At 59.0% G+C, this 17511-nt stretch overlaps 1 protein-coding gene across 2 annotated transcripts in view; it reads right to left on the bottom strand.

Moving 5' to 3' along the window:
• The window catches only part of TSHR (thyroid stimulating hormone receptor), a 408340-nt gene that overhangs the window by 170716 nt on the left and 220113 nt on the right, over positions 1–17511 (bottom strand). For both annotated transcript variants that reach the window (XM_073637466.1, XM_073637467.1), the window contains exon 3: positions 162–233. In XM_073637466.1, the coding sequence (XP_073493567.1) occupies positions 162–233 (72 nt within the window). The remainder of the gene's footprint in view (positions 1–161; positions 234–17511) is intronic.

The raw sequence follows: 17511 nt of genomic DNA, 5'->3' as shown, positions 1-17511 counted from the left end.
GTAGTAATGCGTGTGGGGTGACAGGTAATAATGGGAGGGGTGATGCGTAATAATGGGGGGTGATATGCAATAATATGCCCCTGCCAGTTGTAGATTGTGAGGTGGGGGCGGTCAGTGCACTGGGGGGCTCATCCCTGGCTTGCCCGAACCCCCATACTTACATTCTGCTGATGTTGGGGATGTTGGAAAATGTTCCTCTGGGAATCTCGGAGATTCTGGTCTCCACCAGACGCCTGCAGACAACAGAAATCATTATTAGGCCACGGCCCCACTATCAGTATTTGATCAGTATTCAGTCAGTATTTTTTCTCAGGAGTGGGGGCCAAAACCAGTAGTGGGTGATAAATGCAGAATTGGTGACTTGTTTCTATTACACCTTTTCTCTGATTGTTCCTCACCTGGTTTTGGTTCCCACTCCTGATGAAAAAATACTGAGCGAATACTGATAGTGGGACCGTGGCCTTATAGTGATAGTGGGGCCGTGGCCTTATAGTGATAGTGGGGCCGTGGCCTTATAGTGATAGTGGGGCCGTGGCCTTATAGTGATAGTGGGGCCGTGGCCTTATAGTGATAGTGGGGCCGTGGCCTTATAGTGATAATGGGGCCGTGGCCTTATAGTGATAGTGGGGCCGTGGCCTTATAGTGATAGTGGGGCCGTGGCCTTATAGTGATAGTGGGGCCGTGGCCTTATAGTGATAGTGGGGCCGTGGCCTTATAGTGATAATGGGGCCGTGGCCTTATAGTGATAGTGGGGCCGTGGCCTTATAGTGATAATGGGGCCGTGGCCTTATAGTGATAATGGGGCCGTGGCCTTATAGTGATAATGGGGCCGTGGCCTTATAGTGATAATGGGGCCGTGGCCTTATAGTGATAATGGGGCCGTGGCCTTATAGTGATAATGGGGCCGTGGCCTTATAGTGATAATGGGGCCGTGGCCTTATAGTGATAGTGGGGCCGTGGCCTTATAGTGATAGTGGGGCCGTGGCCTTATAGTGATAATGGGGCCGTGGCCTTATAGTGATAATGGGGCCGTGGCCTTATAGTGATAATGGGGCCGTGGCCTTATAGTGATAATGGGGCCGTGGCCTTATAGTGATAATGGGGCCGTGGCCTTATAGTGATAGTGGGGCTGTGGCCTTATAGTGATAATGGGGCCGTGGCCTTATAGTGATAATGGGGCCGTGGCCTTATAGTGATAATGGGGCCGTGGCCTTATAGTGATAATGGGGCCGTGGCCTTATAGTGATAATGGGGCCGTGGCCTTATAGTGATAATGGGGCCGTGGCCTTATAGTGATAATGGGGCCGTGGCCTTATAGTGATAGTGGGGCCATGGCTTTAGGCTCCTTCTCTGGGACACACGGTGAGCAGCTCACTCATCACGGCACCGCTCTCACATTTACCCCCTGCATTCTTTGCTCCCACAGCTGCAGGGTTCCTCACAGGGACAGTGCGGGGACTTTGGTGATCCTGGGATCTTGATCAGAGAGCGTCGGCTGCGCAGGGAGAGAGCGTCGGCTTTGCAGGGAGAGAGCGGCGGGCGCGCAGGGAGAGAACAGCGGGCGCGCAGGGAGAGAACGGTGGGCGCACAGGGAGAGAACGGCGGGCGCGCAGGGAGAGAACGGTGGGCGCGCAGGGAGAGAGCGGCAGACGCACAGGGAGAGAGCGGTGGGCATGCAAAGAGAGAGTGGCGGGCCCGCAGGGAGAGAGCGGCGGACTCGCAGGAGGAAAGAGTTGGCTGCGCAAGGAGAGAGCGTCAGACGCGCAGGGAGAAAACGGCGAGCAAGCAGGGAGAGAGTGGCAGACGCGCACGGAGAGAGCGGCGGACGCACAGCGAGAGAGCGTCGGCTGTGCAGGAAGAAAGCGGCTGGCGCGCAGGGAGAAAGCAGCGGACGCACAGAGAGAGAACTGTGGACGCGCAAGGAGAGAACTGCGGAAGCGCAGGGAGAGAGCGGCGGGCGTGCAAAAAGAGAGTGGTGAGCCCAGAGGGAGAGAGCGGCGGACTCGCAGGGAGAAAGAGTCGGCTGCGCAAAGAGAGAGCGTCAGACGTGCAGGGAGAGAACGGCGGGCAAGCAGGGAGAGAGTGGCAGACGCGCATGGAGAGAGCGGCGGGCTCGCAGGGAGAGAGCGACGGCGCAGGGAGATAGCGACGGGCGCGCAGGGAGAAAGCGGCAGGCACACGGGGCGAGAGCAGCGGGTGCAGGGAGAGCGGCGGACACACGGGGAGAGAGCGGCGGGCGCAGGGAGAGAGGTGGCTGCGCAGGGAGAGAGCGGCTGGCGCGCAGGGAGAGAGCAACGGATGCACAGGGAGAGAGTGTCGGCTGTGCAGGGAGAGCGCGTAAGCTGCGCAGGGAGAGAGCAGCAGACGCGCAGGGAGAGAGCAGCGGAAGCGCAGGGAGAAAGCGTCGGCTGCGCAGTGAGAGAGCGGCGGATGCACAGGGATAGAATGGCGGACGCACAGGGAGAGAGCGTCGGCTGCGCTGGGAGAGAACGGCGGCTGTGCAGGGAGAGAGCGTCGGGCGCGCAGGGAGAGAGCGGCGGACGCGCAGGGAGAAAGCGTTGGCTGCGCAGGGAGAGAACGGCGGGCGCGCAGGGAGAGAGTGTCAGCTGTGCAGGGAGAAAGTGTCGGCTGCGCAGGGAGAGAGTTTCGGCTGCGCAGGGAGAGAGTTTCGGCTGCGCAGGGAGAGAGCGGCGGAAGCGTAGGGAGAGAGCGGCGTACGCACAGCGAGACGGACGCACAGGGACGCACAGCATATGCACAGGGAGAGAGCGTCGGCTGCGCTGGGAGAGAACGGCGGCTGTGCAGGGAGAGAGCGTCGGGCGCGCAGGGAGAGAGCGGCGGACGCGCAGGGAGAAAGCGTTGGCTGCGCAGGGAGAGAACGGCGGGCGCGCAGGGAGAGAGCGTCGGCTGCGCAGGGAGAGAGCGTCGGCTGCGCAGGGAGAGAGTTTCGGCTGCGCAGGGAGAGAGTTTCGGCTGCGCAGGGAGAGAGTTTCGGCTGCGCAGGGAGAGAGTGGCGGAAGCGCAGGGAGAAAGTGGCGGAAGCGCAGGGAGAGAGCGGCGTACGCACAGCGAGACAGCGTCGGCTGCGCAGGAAGAGAGCAGCGGGCGCGCAGGGAGAAAGCGTCAGCTGCGCAGGGAGAGAGCGTCGGCTGCGCAGGGAGAGAGGGTGCGTGCGCAGGGAGAGAGCGGCGGACGCGCAGGGAGAGAATGGCGTCTGCGCAGGGAGAGAGCATCGGCTGCGCAGGGAAAGAGCGACGGATGCACAGGGAGAGAGTGTCGGCTGTGCAGGGAAAGCGCGTCAGCTGCGCAGGGAGAGAACGGCAAGCGCGCAGGGAGAGAGCAGCGGAAGCACAGGGAGAAAGCGTCGGCTGCGCAGGGAGAGAGCGGCGGACGCACAGGGAGAGAACGGCGGACGCACAGGGAGAGAGCGTCGGCTGCGCTGGGAGAGAACGGCGGCTGTGCAGGGAGAGAGTGTCGGGCGCGCAGGGAAAGAGCGGCGGGCGCGTAGGGAGAGAGCGTCGGCTGCACAGGGAGAGAGCGTCGGCTGCGCAGGGAGAGTGCGTCGGCTGCGCAGGGAGAGAGCGGCGGGCGCGCAGGGAGAGAGCGTCGGCTGCGCAGGGAGAAAGAGTCGGCTGCGCAAAGAGAGAGCGTCAGACGTGCAGGGAGAGAACGGCGGGCAAGCAGGGAGAGAGTGGCAGACGCGCAGGGAGAGAGCGGAGGGCTCGCAGGGAGAGAGCGACGGCGCAGGGAGATAGCGACGGGCGCGCAGGGAGAAAGCGGCAGGCACATGGGGCGAGAGCAGCGGGTGCAGGGAGAGCGGCGGGCACATGGGGAGAGAGCGGCGGGCGCAGGGAGAGAGGTGGCTGCGCAGGGAGAGAGCGGCTGGCGCGCAGGGAGAGAGCAACGGATGCACAGGGAGAGAGTGTTGGCTGTGCAGGGAGAGCGCATCAGCTGCGCAGGGAGAGAACAGCAGGCGCGCAGGGAGAGAGCAGCGGACGCGCAGGGAGAAAGCGTCGGCTGCGCAGGGAGAGAGCGGCGGATGCACAGGGAGAGAGCGGCGGACGCACAGGGAGAGAGCGTCGGCTGCGCTGGGAGAGAACGGCGGCTGTGCAGGGAGAGAGCGTCGGGCGCGCAGGGAGAGAGCAGCGGACGCGCAGGGAGAAAGCGTTGGCTGCGCAGGGAGAGAACGGCGGGCGCGCAGGGAGAGAACGTCAGCTGCGCAGGGAGAGAGTGTCGGCTGCGCAGGGAGAGAGTGTCGGCTGCGCAGGGAGAGAGTTTCGGCTGCGCAAGGAGAGAGCGTCGGCCGCGCAGGGAGAGTTTCGGCTGCGCAGGGAGAGAGCGGCGGAAGCGCAGGGAGAGAGCGGCGTACGCACAGCGTGACAGCGTCGGCTGCGCAGGAAGAGAGCAGCGGGCGCGCAGGGAGAAAGCGTCAGCTGCGCAGGGAGAGAGCATCGGCTGCGCAGGGAGAGAGGGTGCGTGCGCAGGGAGAGAGCGGTGGACGCGCAGGGAGAGAACGGCGGCTGCGCAGGGAGAGAGCATCGGCTGCGCAGGGAGAGAGTTTCGGCTGCACAGGGAGAGAGCGGCGGAAGCGCAGGGAAAGAGCGACGGATGCACAAGGAGAGAGCGACGGCTGCAGGAAGAGAGAAGCGGCTGCGCAGGGAGAAAGCGTCAGCTGCGCAGGGAGAGAGCGTCGTCTGCGCAGGGAGACAGCGGCTGGCGCGCAGGGAGAAAGCAACGGATGCACAGGGAGAGAGTGTCGGCTGTGCAGGGAAAGCGCGTCAGCTGCGCAGGGAGAGAACGGCAGGCGCGCAGGGAGAGAACGGCAGGCGCGCAGGGAGAGAGCAGCGGACGCGCAGGGAGAGAGCGGCGGACGCGCAGGGAGAGAGCGGCGGACGCACAGGGAGAGAACGGCGGACGCACAGGGAGAGAGCGTCGGCTGCGCTGGGAGAGAACGGCGGCTGTGCAGGGAGAGAGTGTCGGGCGCACAGGGAAAGAGCGGCGGGCGCGCAGGGAAAGAGCGTCGGTTGCACAGGGAGAGAGCGTCGGCTGCGCAGGGAGAGAGCGTCAGCTGCGCAGGGAGAGAGCGGTAGGCGCGCAGGGAGAGAGCGGCGGGCGCGCAGGGAGAGAGCGTCGGCTGCGCAGGGAGAGAGCGTCGGCTTCGCAGGGAGAGAGCGTCGGCTGCGCAGGGAGAGAGCGTCGGCTGTGCAGGGAGAGAGCGTCAGCTGCGCAGGGAGAGAGTGGCAGGTGCGCAGGGAGAGAGCGGCAGACGCACAGGGAGAGAGCGGCAGACGCACAGGGAGAGAGCGGCGGGCATGCAAAGAGAGAGTGGCGGGCCCGCAGGGAGAGGGCGGCGGACTCGAAGCAGGAGAGAGTTGGCTGCCCAAGGAGAGAGCGTCAGACGCACAGGGAGAGAACGGTGAGCAAGCAGGGAGAGAGTGGCAAACGCGCAGGGAGAGAGCGGCGGACGCACAGTGAGAGAGCGTTGGCTGTGCAGGAAGAAAGCGGCGGGCGCGCAGGGAGAAAGCAGCGGACGCACAGAGAGAGAACTATGGACGTGCAGGGAGAGAACTGCGGACGCGCAGGGAGAGAGCGTCGGCTGTGCAGGGAGAGAGTGTCGGCTGCGCAGTGAGAGAGCGGCAGCCGCGCAGGGAGAGAGCGGCGGGCGTGCAAAAAGAGAGTGGCGGGCCCAGAGGGAGAGAGCGGCGGACTCGCAGGGAGAAAGAGTCGGCTGCGCAAAGAGAGAGCGTCAGACGCGCAGGGAGAGAGTGGCAGACGCGCAGGGATAGAGCGGTGGGCTTTCAGGGAGAGAGCGACGGCGCAGGGAGATAGCGGCGGGCGCGCAGGGAGAAAGCGGCAGGCACATGGGGAGAGAGCAGCGGGCGCAGGGAGAGCAGCGGGCACACGGGGAGAGAGCGGCGGGCACACGGGGAGAGAGCGGCGGGCACACGGGGAGAGCAGCGGGCACACGGGGAGAGAGCGGCAGGCGCAGGTAGAGTGACGGGCACACGGGGAGAGAACGGCGGGCACACGGGGAGAGAGCAGCGGGCACACGGGGAGAGAGCAGCGGGCACAGGGAGAGCGGAGGGCACACGGGGAGAGAGCGGCGGGCGCAGGGAGAGTGGCGGGCATACGGGGACAGAGCGGCGGGCGCAGGGAGAGCGGCGGGCACACGGGGAGAGAGCGGTGAGCGTGCAGGGAGAGCGGCGGGCAGACGGGGAGAGAGCGGCGGGTACACGGGGAGAGAGTGGCGGGCAGACGGGGAGAGAGCGGTGAGCGCGCAGGGAGAGCTTCTAATTGAGGCAATTATAGAACTGGAGGGATAGAAGGACGAGGAGTAAACAGGAGCCAGGAAATTCCATCTGCATGATCGCACACGCGTCCCGCTGCACCGCCAGAATACGGAGCGCAGAGCGCACGGCACCTGTCCTGCACCCGCAGCGGGGTGTACTGCTGTGTGCTCTGTATCACATCATAGGCTTAGATACACAGCTCAGCAGATTGTATCACACATGATAGGCTTAGATACACAGCTCAGCAGATTGTATCTCTCACAATAGGTCTAAACCTATACAGCGGCTCAAGAGATGTATCACCCATGATGGGATAAGATACAGACCAGGTGATCGGATCACAAATCATAGGATTAGATACACAGATGAAAAAACAGGATTACACATGATTGGCTTAGAAACAGCATTAGATACAGTGTGAAAGATGGAAGCTTAGATACAGTACACCTCATCAGACATAAGTGTTCAGCCTCTGGCAATTTAAAGGGACACGGACCATGAAATAAAAGGAGCCATGCGCAGCACAGGCGCACGCACATGTGGGCAGGATGTGGGGGTCTCGCCATGTGTCTCCCCCCCGGACAATGCTCCTATTCAGGCCGCACAATACCCAGTCAGCCATGCAGCCAAACCAGCAGCGGCTCTGACACAGAGAAATAAACAGTGAGATGAGAGGGGGCCGCAGAAACTGCCCCAAATAATCCCACCCACAGACCGGCTGTGCAAATAAACTGCAAAGAGCCGGCACCCCATAATCCGGCACGTCAGAGCCCGGCACCCCATAATCCGGCACGTCAGAGCCCGGCACCCCATAATCCGGCACGTCAGAGCCCGGCACCCCATAATCCGGCACGTCAGAGCCCGGCACCCCATAATCCGGCACGTCAGAGCCCGGCACCCCATAATCCAGCACGTCAGAGCCCGGCACCCCATAATCCGGCACGTCAGAGCCCGGCACCCCATAATCCGGCACGTCAGAGCCCGGCACCCCATAATCCGGCACGTCAGAGCCCAGCACCCCATAATCCGGCACGTCAGAGCCTGGCACCCCATAATCCGGCACGTCAGAGCCTGGCACCCCATGATCCGGCACGTCAGAGCCCGGCACCCCATGATCCGGCACGTCACAGCCCGGCACCCCATAATCCGGCACGTCACAGCCCGGCACCCCATAATCCGGCACGTCACAGCCCGGCACCCCATAATCCGGCACGTCACAGCCCGGCACCCCATAATCCGGCACGTCAGAGCCCGGCACCCCATAAACCGACACTTCAAAGCCCGACACCCCATAATCCGGCACGTCAGAGCCCGGCACCCCATAATCCAGCACGTCAGAGCCCGGCACCCCATGATCCGGCACGTCACAGCCCGGCACCCCATAATCCGGCACGTCACAGTCCGGCACCCCATAATCCGGCACGTCACAGCCCGGCACCCCATAATCCGGCATGTCAAAGCCCGGCACCCCATAATCCGGCACGTCACAGCCCGGCACCCCATAATCCGGCACGTCACAGCCCGGCACCCCATAATCCGGCACGTCACAGCCCGGCACCCCATGATCCGGCACGTCAGAGCCCGGAACCCCATGATCCGCCACGTCACAGCCCGGCACCCCATAATCCGGCACGTCAGAGCCCGGCACCCCATAATCCGGCACGTCAGAGCCCAGCACCCCATAATCCGGCACGTCAGAGTCCGGCACCCCATGATCCGCCACGTCAGAGCCCAGCACCCCATAATCCGGCACCTCACAGCCCGGCACCCCATAATCCGGCACCTCACAGCCCGGCACCCCATAATCCGGCACATCAGAGCCCGGCACCCCATGATCCGGCACGTCAGAGCCCGGAACCCCATGATCCGCCACGTCAGAGCCCGGCACCCCATAATCCGGCACGTCACAGCCCGGCACCCCATAATCCGGCACGTCACAGCCCGGCACCCCATAATCCGGCACGTCAGAGCCCGGCACCCCATAATCCGGCACGTCAGAGTCCGGCACCCAATAATCCGGCACGTCAGAGCCCGGCACCCCATAATCCGGCAAGTCACAGCCCGGCACCCCATAATACGGCACCTCACAGTCCGGCACCCCATAATCCAGCACCTCACAGCCCGGCACCCCATAATCCGGCACCTCATAATCCGGCACGTCAGAGCCCGGCACCCCATAATCCAGCACGTCAGAGCCCGGCACCCCATAATCCGGCACGTCAGAACCCGGCACCCCATAATCCGGCACATCAGAGCCCGGCACCCCATGATCCGCCACGTCAGAGCCCGGCACCCCATAATCCGGCACGTCACAGCCCGGCACCCCATAATCCGGCACGTCACAGCCCGGCACCCCATAATCCGGCAAGTCAGAGTCCGGCACCCCATGATCCGCCACGTCAGAGCCCGGCACCCCATAATCCGGCACCTCAGAGCCCGGCACCCCATAATCTGGCACCTCAGAGCCCGGCACCCCATAATCCGGCACCTCACAGCCCGGCACCCCATAATCCGGCACGTCAGAGCCCGGCACCCCACGATCCGGCACGTCAGAGCCCGGCACCCCATGATCCGCCACGTCACAGCCCGGCACCCCATAATCCGGCACGTCACAGCCCGGCACCCCATAATCCGGCACCCCATAATCCGGCACGTCACAGCCCGGCACCCCATAATCCGGCACGTCACAGCCCGGCACCCCATAATCCGGCACGTCAGAGCCCAGCACCCCATAATCCGGCACGTCAGAGCCCGGCACCCCATAATCCGGCACCTCACAGCCCGGCACCCCATAATCCGGCACGTCAGAGCCCGGCACCCCATGATCCGGCACGTCAGAGCCCGGCACCCCATGATCCGCCACGTCAGAGCCCGGCACCCCATAATCCGGCACGTCAGAGCCCGGCACCCCATAATCCGGCACGTCACAGCCCGGCACCCCATAATCCGGCACCCCATAATCCGGCATGTCAAAGCCCGGCACCCCATAATCCGGCACATCACAGCCCGGCACCCCATAATCCGGCACGTCACCGCCCGGCACCCCATAATCCGGCACCTCACAGCCCGGCACCCCATAATCCGGCACGTCAGAGCCCGGCACCCCATGATCCGGCACGTCAGAGCCCGGAACCCCATGATCCGCCACGTCAGAGCCCGGCACCCCATAATCCGGCACGTCACAGCCCGGCACCCCATAATCCGGCACGTCACAGCCCGGCACCCCATAATCCGGCACGTCAGAGCCCGGCACCCCATAATCCGGCACGTCAGAGCCCGGAACCCCATGATCCGCCACGTCAGAGCCCGGCACCCTATAATCCGGCACGTCACAGCCCGGCACCCCATAATCCGGCACGTCACAGCCCGGCACCCCATAATCCGGCACGTCAGAGCACGGCACCCCATAATCCGGCACGTCAGAGTCCGGCACCCAATAATCCGGCACGTCAGAGCCCGGCACCCCATAATCCGGCAAGTCACAGCCCGGCACCCCATAATACGGCACCTCACAGTCCGGCACCCCATAATCCAGCACCTCACAGCCCGGCACCTCATAATCCGGCACGTCAGAGCCCGGCACCCCATAATCCAGCACGTCAGAGCCCGGCACCCCATAATCCGGCACGTCAGAACCCGGCACCCCATAATCCGGCACGTCAGAGCCCGGCACCCCATGATCCGCCACGTCAGAGCCCGGCACCCCATAATCCGGCACGTCACAGCCCAGCACCCCATAATCCGGCACGTTACAGCCCGGCACCCCATAATCCGGCACGTCAGAGTCCGGCACCCCATGATCCGCCACGTCAGAGCCCGGCACCCCATAATCCGGCACCTCAGAGCCCGGCACCTCACAGCCCGGCACCCCATAATCCGGCACCTCACAGCCCGGCACCCCATAATCCGGCACCTCACAGCCCGGCACCCCATAATCCGGCACGTCAGAGCCCGGCACCCCATGATCCGGCACCTCAGAGCCCGGAACCCCATGATCCGCCACGTCAGAGCCCGGCACCCCATAATCCGGCACGTCACAGCCCGGCACCCCATAATCCGGCACGTCAGAGCCCGGCACCCCATAATCCGGCACGTCAGAGTCCGGCACCCCATAATCCGGCACCTCATTTCAGACTTCTAACGTCCCTTTACGGCTGAATTGAAGGCAGGTTTCTGAGACTCGGCATAGACGTCTGTATAGAGGAGAGCACGTTACCAGCCTCAGAGCTCTCAGGCCAGTGGCCCTAGTCTTGCATTGAGCCCGGGGCCACATCTGATGGGGGCGATTAGATTGTGAGCTCCTCTTGTAAAGGATGATGAGAGTGATAAATGTTGCCCGACATGGAGATTAGACTGTGAGCTCCTGGAATCGGGGATGATGGGAGTAGTGATACATTGTGTGTGGTGCACAGAGAGTACATTGTGACCACCGAGGGATGATGGGGGTATGTGTCCCTGGTGCCTTTCCTCCTGGTACCACACATACACTGGTGGACACTGACTCACTGCTGCCACCTCATGGAGACCAATAGCACTGCAGAAGCCGAGGAGCTGAATGAGAAGTATGAAGGAGGTGCAGAGACCGAATCCTCGCTGATGTGCTCCCCTACCTGCTGACTGCTTCCATCTCCACAGTACAATCTGCCCCTGAGGAGCGCCAGCAGCACACTGCACCATTTAGGAGATGGATGGCGCCATATTAGTCCCCTCGCAGTCTGCAGACATGCCTCCATTGTATCCCACTCACCCCTTCATGGAGCCGGGACAGGAGGAGCTCCGGGCATCAGGGAACAGAGAGGCACCATAACCCACAACTCCCATCATCCTACACATGAGCCGAGCACAGATACAGTCCCAGCTACTCACAACCATGGGGGGTCTCGTCATCATCATCATCATCAGGGGAGACAGGAGCATGTCCGGGGATACAATCAGCCTGTGCAGTGTGATGGGGGATACAATCAGCCTGTGCAGTGTGATGGGGGATACAATCAGCCTGTGCAGTGTGATGATGATACAATCAGCCTGTGCAGTGTGATGAGGGGGATACAATCAGCCTGTGCAGTGTGATGGGGGATACAATCAGTCTGTGCAGTGTGATGGGGATACAATCAGCCTGTGCAGTGTGATGGGGGATACAATCAGCCTGTGCAGTGTGATGATGATACAATCAGCCTGTGCAGTGTGATGAGGGGGATACAATCAGCCTGTGCAGTGTGATGAGAGGGATACAATCAGCCTGTGCAGTGTGATGGGGGATACAATCAGCCTGTGCAGTGTGATGAGGTGGATACAATCAGCCTGTGCAGTGTGATGGGGATACAATCAGCCTGTGCAGTGTGACGGTGATACAATCAGCCTGTGCAGTGTGATGAGGTGGATACAATCAGCCTGTGCAGTGTGATGGGGGATACAATCAGCCTGTGCAGTGTGATGGGGATACAATCAGCCTGTGCAGTGTGACGGGGATACAATCAGCCTGTGCAGTGTGATGAGGGGGATACAATCAGTCTGTGCAGTGTGATGAGGGGGAAACAATCAGTCTGTGCAGTGTGATGGGGGATACAATCAGCCTGTGCAGTGTGACGGGGATACAATCAGCCTGTGCAGTGTGACGGGGATACAATCAGCCTGTGCAGTGTGATGAGGGGGATACAATCAGTCTGTGCAGTGTGATGAGGGGGAAACAATCAGTCTGTGCAGTGTGATGGGGGATACAATCAGCCTGTGCAGTGTGACGGGGATACAATCAGCCTGTGCAGTGTGATGAGGGGGATACAATCAGTCTGTGCAGTGTGATGAGGGGGAAACAATCAGTCTGTGCAGTGTGATGGGGGATACAATCAGCCTGTGCAGTGTGACGGGGATACAATCAGCCTGTGCAGTGTGATGAGGGGGATACAATCAGTCTGTGCAGTGTGATGGGGATACAATCAGCCTGTGCAGTGTGATGGGGGATACAATCAGCCTGTGCAGTGTGACGGGGATACAATCAGCCTGTGCAGTGTGATGAGGGGGATACAATCAGTCTGTGCAGTGTGATGGTGATACAATCAGCCTGTGCAGTGTGATGAGGGGGATACAATCAGTCTGTGCAGTGTGATGGGGATACAATCAGCCTGTGCAGTGTGACGGGGGATACAATCAGCCTGTGCAGTGTGACGGGGGATACAATAAGTCTGTGCAGTGTGACGGTGGATACAATCAGCCTGTGCAGTGTGATGAGGGGGATACAATCAGCCTGTGCAGTGTGATGAGGGGGATACAATCAGCCTGTGCAGTGTGATGAGGGGGATACAATCAGTCTGTGCAGTGTGATGGTGATACAATCAGCCTGTGCAGTGTGATGAGGGGGATACAATCAGTCTGTGCAGTGTGATGGGGATACAATCAGCCTGTGCAGTGTGACGGGGGATACAATCAGCCTGTGCAGTGTGATGATGATACAACAAGCCTGTGCATTGTGATGGGAGATACAATCAGTCTGTGCAGTGTGATGGGGATACAATCAGCCTGTGCAGTGTGATGGGGGATACAATCAGCCAGTGCAGTGTGATGGGGATACAATCAGCATGTGCAGTGTGACTGGGGATACAATCAGTCTGTGCAGTGTGATGGGGGATACAATCAGTCTGTGCAGTGTGATGGGGGATACAATAAGTCTGTGCAGTGTGACGGGGGATACAATAAGTTTGTGCAGTGTGACGGGGGATACAATCAGCCTGTGCAGTGTGACGGGGATACAATCAGCCTGTGCAGTGTGATGAGGGGGATATAATCAGTCTGTGCAGTGTGATGGGTGATACAATCAGCCTGTGCAGTGTGAGGGGGGATACAATCAGTCTGTGCAGTGTGATGGGGGATACAATCAGCCTGTGCAGTGTGACGGGGGATACAATCAGCCTGTGCAGTGTGATGGGGGATACAATCAGCCTGTGCAGTGTGATGATGATACAATCAGCCTGTGCAGTGTGATGGGGGATACAATCAGCCTGTGCAGTGTGACAGGGGATACAATCAGCCTGTGCAGTGTGATGGGGATACAATCAGTACGCAGTGTGATGGGGGATACAATCAGCCAGTGCAGTGTGATGGGGATACAATCAGTCTGTGCAGTGTGACGGGGGATAAAATCAGCCTGTGCAGTGTGACGGGGGATACAATCAGTCTCTGCAGTGTGACGCGGGATACAATCAGTCTGTGCAGTGTGATGGGGGATACAAAAAGCCTGTGCAGTGTGATGGGGGATACAAAAAGCCTGTGCAGTGTGATGGGGGATACAAAAAGCCTGTGCAGTGTGATGGGGGATACAATCAGCCTGTGCAGTGTGATGGGGGATACAATCAGCCTGTGCAGTGTGATGTGGGATACAATCAGCCTGTGCAGTGTGATGATGATACAATCAGCCTGTGCAGTGTGATGGGGATACAATCAGCCTGTGCAGTGTGATGATGATACAATCAGCCTGTGCAGTGTGATGATGATACAATCAGCCTGTGCAGTGTGATGGGGGATACAATAAGTCTGTGCAGTGTGATGGGGGATACAATAAGTCTGTGCAGTGTGACGGGGGATACAATCAGTCTGTGCAGTGTGACGGGGGATACAATCAGCCTGTGCAGTGTGATGAGGGGGATACAATCAGTCTGTGCAGTGTGATGGGGATACAATCAGCCTGTGCAGTGTGATGGGGGATACAATCAGCCTGTGCAGTGTGACGGGGATACAATCAGCCTGTGCAGTGTGATGGGGGATACAATCAGCCTGTGCAGTGTGACGGGGATACAATCAGCCTGTGCAGTGTGATGAGGGGGATACAATCAGTCTGTGTAGTGTGATGGTGATACAATCAGCCTGTGCAGTGTGATGAGGGGGATACAATCAGTCTGTGCAGTGTGATGGGGATACAATCAGCCTGTGCAGTGTGACGGGGGATACAATCAGCCTGTGCAGTGTGACGGGGGATACAATAAGTCTGTGCAGTGTGACGGTGGATACAATCAGCCTGTGCAGTGTGACGGGGAAACAATCAGCCTGTGCAGTGTGATGAGGGGGATACAATCAGTCTGTGCAGTGTGATGGTGATACAATCAGCCTGTGCAGTGTGATGAGGGGGATACAATCAGTCTGTGCAGTGTGATGGTGCATACAATCAGCCTGTGCAGTGTGATGGCGGATACAATCAGCCTGTGCAGTGTGATGGGGGATACAATCAGTCTGTGCAGTGTGATGGGGGATACAATCAGTCTGTGCAGTGTGATGGGGATACAATCAGTCCGCAGTGTGATGGGGATACAATCAGCCTGTGCAGTGTGATGGGGATACAATCAGCCTGTGCAGTGTGATGGGGATACAATCAGTCTGTGCAGTGTGATGGGGATACAATCAGTCTGTGTAGTGTGATGGGGGATACAATCAGCCTGTGCAGTGTGATGGGGGATACAATCAGCCTGTGCAGTGTGATGGGGGATACAATCAGCCTGTGCAGTGTGATGATGATACAATCAGCCTGTGCAGTGTGATGGGGGATACAATCAGCCTGTGCAGTGTGATGGGGGATACAATCAGCCTGTGCAGTGTGATGGGGGATACAATCAGCCTGTGCAGTGTGATGAGGGGGATACAATCAGCCTGTGCAGTGTGATGGGGGATACAATCAGCCTGTGCAGTGTGATGGGAGATACAATCAGCCTGTGCAGTGTGATAGGGGATACAATCAGCCTGTGCAGTGTGATGGGGGATACAATCAGCCTGTGCAGTGTGATGGGAGATACAATCAGCCTGTGCAGTGTGATGGGGGATAAAATCAGCCTGTGCAGTGTGACGGGGGATACAATCAGTCTGTGCAGTGTGACGGGGGATACAATCAGCCTGTGCAGTGTGATGGGGGATACAATCAGCCTGTGCAGTGTGATGGGAGATACAATCAGCCTGTGCAGTGTGATGGGGGATACAATCAGCCTGTGCAGTGTGATGAGGGGGATATAATCAGTCTGTGCAGTGTGATGGGGGATACAATCAGCCTGTGCAGTGTGAGGGGGGATACAATCAGTCTGTGCAGTGTGATGGGGGATACAATCAACCTGTGCAGTGTGACGGGGGATACAATCAGCCTGTGCAGTGTGATGGGGGATACAATCAGCCTGTGCAGTGTGATGATGATACAATCAGCCTGTGCAGTGTGATGGGGGATACAATCAGCCTGTGCAGTGTGACGGGGGATACAATCAGCCTGTGCAGTGTGATGGGGATACAATCAGTCCGCAGTGTGATGGGGGATACAATCAGCCTGTGCAGTGTGATGGGGATACAATCAGTCTGTGCAGTGTGATGGGGGATACAATCAGCCTGTGCAGTGTGATGAGGTGGATACAATCAGCCTGTGCAGTGTGACGGGGGATAAAATCAGCCTGTGCAGTGTGACGGGGGATAAAATCAGTCTCTGCAGTGTGACGCGGGATACAATCAGTCTGTGCAGTGTGATGGGGGATACAAAAAGCCTTTGCAGTGTTATGGGGGATACAAAAAGCCTGTGCAGTGTGATGGGGGATACAAAAAGCCTGTGCAGTGTGATGGGGGATACAATCAGCCTGTGCAGTGTGATGGGGGATACAATCAGCCTGTGCAGTGTGATGTGGGATACAATCAGCCTGTGCAGTGTGATGATGATACAATCAGCCTGTGCAGTGTGATGGGGATACAATCAGCCTGTGAATTGTGATGATGATCCAATCAGCCTGTGCAGTGTGATGATGATACAATCAGCCTGTGCAGTGTGATGGGGGATACAATAAGTCTGTGCAGTGTGATGGGGGATACAATAAGTCTGTGCAGTGTGACGGGGGATACAATCAGCCTGTGCAGTGTGACGGGGATACAATCAGCCTGTGCAGTGTGATGAGGGGGATACAATCAGTCTGTGCAGTGTGATGGGGATACAATCAGCCTGTGCAGTGTGATGGGGGATACAATCAGCCTGTGCAGTGTGACGGGGATACAATCAGCCTGTGCAGTGTGATGGGGGATACAATCAGCCTGTGCAGTGTGACGGGGGATACAATCAGCCTGTGCAGTGTGATGAGGGGGATACAATTAGTCTGTGCAGTGTGATGGTGATACAAGAAGCCTGTGCAGTGTGATGAGGGGGATACAATCAGTCTGTGCAGTGTGATGGTGGATACAATCAGCCTGTGCAGTGTGATGGGGGATACAATCAGCCTGTGCAGTGTGATGGGGGATACAATCAGTCTGTGCAGTGTGATGGGGATACAATCAGTCTGTGCAGTGTGATGGGGATACAATCAGTCCGCAGTGTGATGGGGATACAATCAGCCTGTGCAGTGTGATGGGGATACAATCAGCCTGTGCAGTGTGATGGGGATACACTCAGTCTGTGCAGTGTGATGGGGATACAATCAGTCTGTGTAGTGTGATGGGGGATACAATCAGCCTGTGCAGTGTGATGGGGGATACAATCAGCCTGTGCAGTGTGATGGGGGATACAATCAGCCTGAGCAGTGTGATGATGATACAATCAGCCTGTGATGGGGGATACAATCAGCCTGTGCAGTGTGATGGGGGATACAATCAGCCTGTGCAGTGTGATGGGGGATACAATCAGCCTGTGCAGTGTGATGAGGGGGATACAATCAGCCTGTGCAGTGTGATAGGGGATACAATCAGCCTGTGCAGTGTGATGAGGGGGATACAATCAGCCTGTGCAGTGTGATAGGGGATACAATCAGCCTGTGCAGTGTGATGGGGGATACAATCAGCCTGTGCAGTGTGATGGGAGATACAATCAGCCTGTGCAGTGTGATGGGGGATAAAATCAGCCTGTGCAGTGTGACGGGGGATACAATCAGTCTGTGCAGTGTGACGGGGGATACAATAAGTCTGTGCAGTGTGATGGGGGATACAATCAGTCTGTGCAGTGTGATGGGGGATACAACAAGTCTGTGCAGTGTGATGGGGATACAATCAGCCTGTGTAGTGTGATGATGATACAATCAGCCTGTGCAGTGTGATGATGATACAATAAGCCTGTGCAGTGTGATGGGGGATACAATCAGCCTGTGCAGTGTGATGGGGGATACAATCAGCCTGTGCAGAGTGATGGGGGATACAATCAGCCTGTGCAGTGTGATGGGGGATACAATCAGCCTGGCAGTGTGATGGGGGATACAATCAGCCTGTGCAGTGTGATGGTGGATACAATCAG

The sequence above is a fragment of the Phyllobates terribilis genome, unplaced genomic scaffold (assembly GCF_046119375.1).
Source record: "Phyllobates terribilis strain yellow unplaced genomic scaffold, ASM4611937v1 Scaffold_7__3_contigs__length_470593459, whole genome shotgun sequence".
Classification (NCBI taxonomy): Eukaryota; Metazoa; Chordata; class Amphibia; order Anura; family Dendrobatidae; genus Phyllobates; species Phyllobates terribilis.
This window is presented reverse-complemented; position numbering and strand designations above follow the sequence as displayed.